Raw genomic sequence first — 6,984 nt, 5'->3', positions numbered from 1 at the left:
GATCAATTTGATTTTAAGTTTCCTAACATTGTTCCGGATAACTTTTAATTTCAATTAGAATATTTTTTTAGCTCCAAAAATACTTGCCAAATAACTCTAAATTCATGTCAACAGATGTGTAAGTACATAAGAATTGGGTGATTTGTATATAAATGCTCTCTTTTTTTTTTGTTCAGTTGCACAAATTTTATATTAAATTGATTAATCACCTTTGAACTGTCATGTCTTTAAGTAGCTTTTAGTAAGTTTGGGCCCCTAACTCCTGATCATTTATTTAACCCTAGAAATTTATAACATATAATAATATTGAGGGAAAGGTTCCTTCCCAGCCTAGCTCCTTCCCTCTTTTTTCAAAAGTCTCAAGAGTCCTTTCACGTGAATAATTCATAATCAGAACCCTCACATGCATGCCATGAACAAAGTAGTACAAATCCAAAATGAATAACTAGTACACTCTAAATAAATTATAAAAAATACTGTAAAAATTAAATTTTGGCAGTACTTTAATATACTTTTAATTCAAAAATATATTTTTTTAATTATTTACTTCATCAAATTAATATAGTTTTTTAATCAGATTTTTGCAAAAAGTATGTTTTTTTCTCATTAGAAGCAAAGCTTCTGTACATAATTTTGTCAGATCCTTCTCATAGGAAAAAAAAACAACAAAAGCCGAAACTTTACAGCTTAAGAGCATCTCAAAACAGATCACTTTCTTCCAAGACAAAAATGAAAAAAAAAAAAAAGGAAAAAAATCCAGACAAAAAAATCCAAAAACTAAATAAAGAGTATACCCAGCATAATTTACATTCGGAGTTCAATGATAAGATGCCGCGTGTTAAGTAGGTCTCTTCGTAATACACAATCAGTATTAAAAACAGTGAAACTCACTTGACATGTGACGGCCTAATATTAGACACCGAATATATTAAGAAGGCATTATTATATCACAATTACCACGTGAGCTTCGTGTTCTTCACCTCTTCCAACTCCTGCTTCTAGTCAACGGATCCAAGCTGCCCACAATCCATGTTTCCTTCGAGATCTCAGTCGACAACTTATCAAAATTTGGATCATAACTCATCAGCAAAACCCTTTCTTTCTTCTCCTTATCGTCCTCCAGATCCATTTCTGCACCCAGAGCTTTTTCTGCTTGTCCTGTAGCTGTTCTTCCTTCAGCCGGAGCAGAGCGGCAACGCATAAGTAACAGAGCATTGGGCGGCGGAGCGAGCTCTTCGTCTTCTATCTCTTTTCTGCCATCTTCCTTCTTCATCTCCTTCTTTTGTTCATGGCTCTGGTTCTGCTCCAGTAACATGAACCACTTGGAGAATATGGTTCTGGAGGTACTGATTTCAGAACTTTTATCCTCCTCTGGTTCTTCCTCTGTTTCTTCTTCTCCAGCTCCATCGTCTCCGTCCGTTGACGACTCCACGGCGCCATGGAATGAGCCGAAGCAATGGAGATCAAATCGCAGGCTGCGAAATGCGCCTAAGAACTGCATCAGTGGCTTCTTGCTGTGCCCAAAAAAAAAAAAAAAAAAATCAATTTTTTTTAACTTGTTTAAGTTAGAAGTTTGAAGACAATTCTTGACTTTGTTTAAAATTACATACTTTGCTGCATTATAAAACACTGTGAAAATTTTTTCATATTATACATTGCTAATATTATTACAAAAAGTTAATAACTGTAACATATGGATATTATAATATATATATTCTATTATACATGCACAAAAATATTACATCATAAAAATTACAACTTTGCATCCACAATTAAAGTTATCAAATAAATTTTATTGATATATTTAATTCAATTTATTGCTAACCTTGTTTAACAGACAAATTCGCTTCTAACCTCATCCATAATTGACTAAATCAAAAGTTAAACAAATTAATTAAGTTAACCAAATCAACTAATCGACACTTACCTCTGCAGTTTCCCCATCTCTTCCACCACTGACAGCCAGCCTTTATTGTTTCCCGAGGAGCTTGCGCTGGCTTTCGAACCGGGTCTAGACCGCGGTTGGACTCTGATCTGACCGGCGCAAGTGACCGTCGGCGAAGTCGGCTCATCGGCAATCTCGTCTCCGGCGGCGGCGCCGCCGGAATACTTACCGGTCCGAGATCTGAATAAAGAGTGAGTGGGCCGAGTACGATGGCGCTTGGTGGGATCCGCGGGCCTTGATGGGCTGCAGATGGGCTTGGGCGTGAGAGTGAGGTGGGTTGCAGGGAAGCAGACGAGGAGATCGGTGTGGAATCCTCCTATATTACTATGATTGTTATTATTATTACCTGCTATTCCTTGTCTTCCTCTTCCTCTCATGCTCTCTTTGTCTCTGTTGCTTCCTTCTTTCTTCTTCTGTGAAGTTCTAATTTCTTTACTGTAATTGTTGCTTGCTCCGGAGATGGAACTAATGGCCAGATAGTGGCGAAGGTTTAAAAAGGTTGGAACTTTAGCTTTTCTCTATATTATATTTTACTAATTCTATCTCTGATTACTCATTTCATTCTTATTATTTCGAGCGCTTATTGCATACTGACACCACACATAAAATCACTTACTTCATACTGACAACGCACGCAAATTCAATAATTTATGAAAATTTTGTTTCTTTTATTATTAGAGTGAGATTTACTCTAAATTTTTGACGATCTAGATCGAACACCGCACATAAATTGTACACAATAATTGTTTCATTGCTTCAATTACTGTGTGCTTTCTGGTGGAGGTCACGAGGGCTTTGGGGAGGGCAGCTAAGGGCTGGAAAGGCGCAGATCGAACCAGGGACAGATACAGGACAAGCTTTCGTTGGCTTTATTCATTTGTTTATTTATTTGTTGTGATGGATGAGTGCTTGAGCACAGGAATGGATATGTTTATGTCAATTCTCATATTTAGAATTGGAAGATTTATATACATATCTTTCGGTTCTTTATGTATTTATATTTCTAACTTCTAAATTTTTATTTTTACATTATATATATATATGTCATCTTTGATTCTTTCATATGCATGAAAATGTTTATTTTATTTATTTTTAGTTAAAATGGTGGTATTTTTGATGTGATATGAAAGTTTTGTGTGATATTAATGTAAAGAATAAGATTTAAGTGTTAGTTATTTTACATTGGTATGGCATTTCGCAAACTGTTTTCATTTTTTATCATACATACATACATACATACATACATACATAATCACTTTTAGGTGTTAAATTTCTATCATGAGTGATGAAATATGACCTCTGCCACCTTCTATTATTATTATTGTATTTATGGTTTTTTCGTAAGTAGGAGTAATTATATCTTTTTATTTTATTTACTTGTATGCCCTAATTACCCCTCTTTAAAGGGACAGTGGTGAGAAGTGTTGAAGTTGTAACTTTTAGCCTTTTTTTACTCCCCATTCTGTACTAGCGGAATCTCCCTTCCCGTGAAGGTAGGGGAATCAACTTAATGCTGAACTACTTAAATTATTTGTGTTTGATTGTTGTTGTGTGAATTTCTTTGTTTTTGCATTTTTTTCTCGTAACATTTATTACTTTGTATCTAAACCCTAATGTTGAGAAAAATAGATAATAAAAAGATATTATTCATGGATTCACGCCACCTTGACGGCTTGTTTCTTAAAGCAAGAAGGGAAGAAGAAAACGTCTTCAACAAGACTAGGGGTATCAAAGAAAGAGAGAGTGTGTGTGTGCAAACAATGAATGTGTCCGCTTGAGTGGTGGAGGCTGCATAACAGATCATACACAAGAAAAGACCCTAACAACATGAGATTAGAGACAACTTATATAGGAGTAGTTTGTACTGCTGCAGAACGTAAAGCAAGTTGGCGAAATCTCTTCATCTTGTCGAGGTAATTTGAATTGAGGCATTTACCATGTCGAGTCAAGGCGACATAAATTGCCAAATTGATATCCCGCTTGAATCCAAAATCTCTTCAAATATACCCCGAATATTCATTTATCTATCGTGTGTCTGTGATGCTCCATATGTCTCACCAGTCAATCGACACTTTTAGTTCCATAATTCTCTCATTTATTCATCATTTTTGCTACAAAATAATAATGGAATGTTAGGTTTAAACCTACTTGTTAACAAATTGTTTATCAGGTTTAAACCTACTTGTTAACAAATTGTTTATCATGTTTGATACATGGTATCTTCTTTCTCATTTCGAATATACATGATAAACAATTTGTTAACAAGTAGGTTTAAAGTTCGTGGCTCAGAGCTTGGGGCTACCCTTTCTAAGTAGCGAAGTAAAGGAGGAGGAAAACTTGGGGGAGAATAGAAAAAGGATTAGAATATCTAAGTCTTCAAAGTCATATGAGAAAAGAACTTCATTGGATCCCTATGAGATGGGTTTACCTCACAAGGTGAACAGTCCTATTACTTCGAAATCTCTACCCATCCTTTTGGTCCTGATGCCCACAATCAGACCGAGGAATCATATAGTTGTGTAAGGGTTTTGAGTTCCTTCTTGCTAACAAGATTGAGTTCTAGAGATACTTTTTAACAACAATTAAATGTGATATTTATAAATTATGGAAGGTAAAATAAAATAAAATAAAAAAAACTTAAGAAAAATTTCATTCTTAAAATTTCCTTAAATCTTAAATGTGATCATATTTATCATATATGAGGATAACCAATTAATTATATAGGGTGTTATAATTTACAAAATAGATATAAGACAAGTAGTGCTTTCATGAGTTTGAAATATGTTGATAGAATAGATAACTTGTATTATTTTTTAAGGAGGGTTATGATTTTTACTTAAGATAAAAATTCCAAACTCTTTAATATCAGTATATATTTGGATGCAAAAAATATTTGTGGGGAAAACAACAACTAATGTTCACTGACAAGGTCAATTAATCAAGCCCCTTATTTTTAGAGCTAATTTTGATAAATATGCCCTTAATTGTTATCCAAAAGGTCTGAAATTTGCTAATATCATTTATACTTATTATTTTAATTATTATTGGCAAAGAAATTGATATGATTCATATAATAAAGCTTAGATGTTGTTTTATTATAGTTCTTGTTGAAAAGCTTGGGACTTATAGTGCCGCGAGCCGTGGCCTGTTGGTTGGCAGGGTTTACTGTAAGTCCCTTCAGGTCACGGGTTCAATCTCTAGTGGCGTCTGGTTCTCAAATATTTAGGCACATGACGCGGGCTCTCAACATGAGACCTAGTGCATGGGAAATGGTATTTGGGTCTCTCTCAAATACCGATTTTTTTTTATATATATATATATATATATATATATATAATATGTTGGATTTATAGTTGTAGAACCATTGCACATAAAATCAACAATATCCCCATAAAAAATGCTCAGAGATTAGACCATTATGGAAATAGTTTTTTATTCTATCGAACATATATCTAATATTATCTTTATATCAGATATCATAACAAATGGTGATACATTATAATACACTGCATTTAAATATATTGGAAATATACTTAAATTCGTGAAGTACTTTGGTTTATTATTGCCTACTTCAAATTGAATTAAATGATTTGTCAAAATTCATTTGAAAATCTCTCCCTTTCTATTAATAAGGAACATGGAACTTAATCTAAGTTGCCTAAACGAATACATAAAATAATGCATGATGTTCTAATATTAAAAATAATACATGGGGTTTATTTATTTATTTATTTTGTGATTGTGCCTCTGATAGTCTAGTGCAAACTATGAGGGATATGCAGTTCTTATCATATGGATGCTCGAAAGTCTTATAGGTCAGGTTAGATGTGAAAGGTTAATTCACTCTTTAAGGGTGATGATCCAGACAAGATGAATCAAGCCTTCTAGTTTCGTTAAAGATTTGGGGGTTGATATCACTCACTTATAAAACTTATATGACTGCTTGCGGTTATCAGGATTTGAATCACTGCTTGTTACATTGGAGGCGAGGTAACTTTAAGCTTTATTTACAAAATATAATCTTTTAGATTGTTTGTTGGTTTCCTTGGATGAAGCGAAAACAAAGGAAGCATTATGAGCTTATGGGCAATGCTAAAGTCATTCTTATCAATGTTAAACCATTTATTTCTAAAGTTGTTGCACACACTAGCTCTCAAAAATTTGTGGCTTGTCTTGCGGTGTTGGTGGCGGGTGTTGCTTTGATGTTTGTTTGGTTGGTTACGTGGAACAATCTTCCACTTGGTGAGATTAAAGTTGATATTGATGATAATGTTTACACTTTCAAGGTGCGGGTGGGTTTTTTAAAACCATTTTGGATAAATTTTATGTACCTTTCATGCTCCCTATGATTGTGTTGGTGCATCTTAGCCTGAAATATATGTTATCATTTACTGTTTACTTATTGCGAAAGAGATGAAGTTTTACAATTTGATCGTAGAAATGGTATCACTTTCTATATTGCGCTGCTGCATTGGGCATGATATTTGCCATTGGCCGATCTTGATCCTTTGGGCTAAAATCAGGAAGCTTCCACACTGATTTACTATTACATTGAGTAATATTTATATGCATATGTATACACACATACATATGTATATATAGATATGCACATATATAGTTATATATCTGTATATGTATGTCTATATGTAACAACAAAAAAAGTAGCACTCAAATAGGTCGTGCTAGTCCACTAGGCTTTTTAAGACACCAAAAATTAATGTTAAAATATTTAATTATTTAATTTAAATTCACTTGATAATTAATGTTTCCAAATTTTTAATCCATTAATAAGTCTTTGTCTAGAAATGTTTAGGCATGGTTCCTCATAAAGAAATGATTATGAGAAGAAGCATCATACAATACTTAATTAATGATGGAAGAAAACATATGGAATCATTAAAATAAATTATCTTCAGTGCTTCATCTCGTGCACGATCTCGTCTCTCTGCTTCTCCGATACATAATATTTAACAAATTAGAAAGATAAAAATTCATTGGGGCATTTTCATATACATGCCTAAACTTTCATACATATATAT

At 33.5% G+C, this 6,984-nt stretch overlaps 1 protein-coding gene across 1 annotated transcript; it reads right to left on the bottom strand.

The window, feature by feature from the left end:
- Nucleotides 1-798: 798 nt before the first annotated feature.
- Nucleotides 799-2,433, bottom strand: LOC110024107. Its single transcript, XM_020723877.1, has 2 exons — nucleotides 1,928-2,433; nucleotides 799-1,514 (listed from the first exon to the last, which is right to left on the bottom strand). The coding sequence occupies exons 1-2, from the start codon at nucleotides 2,320-2,322 to the stop codon at nucleotides 977-979; spliced, it is 933 nt and encodes a 310-aa protein (XP_020579536.1). The 5' UTR covers nucleotides 2,323-2,433; the 3' UTR covers nucleotides 799-976.
- Between the last annotated feature and the right edge of the window lie 4,551 nt (nucleotides 2,434-6,984).

This window comes from Phalaenopsis equestris, unplaced genomic scaffold, assembly GCF_001263595.1.
Source record: "Phalaenopsis equestris unplaced genomic scaffold, ASM126359v1 Scaffold000247, whole genome shotgun sequence".
NCBI classification, from domain to species: Eukaryota; Viridiplantae; Streptophyta; class Magnoliopsida; order Asparagales; family Orchidaceae; genus Phalaenopsis; species Phalaenopsis equestris.
Note: the sequence above shows the minus strand (reverse complement) of the source record. Positions and strands in the feature narration are given on the sequence as shown.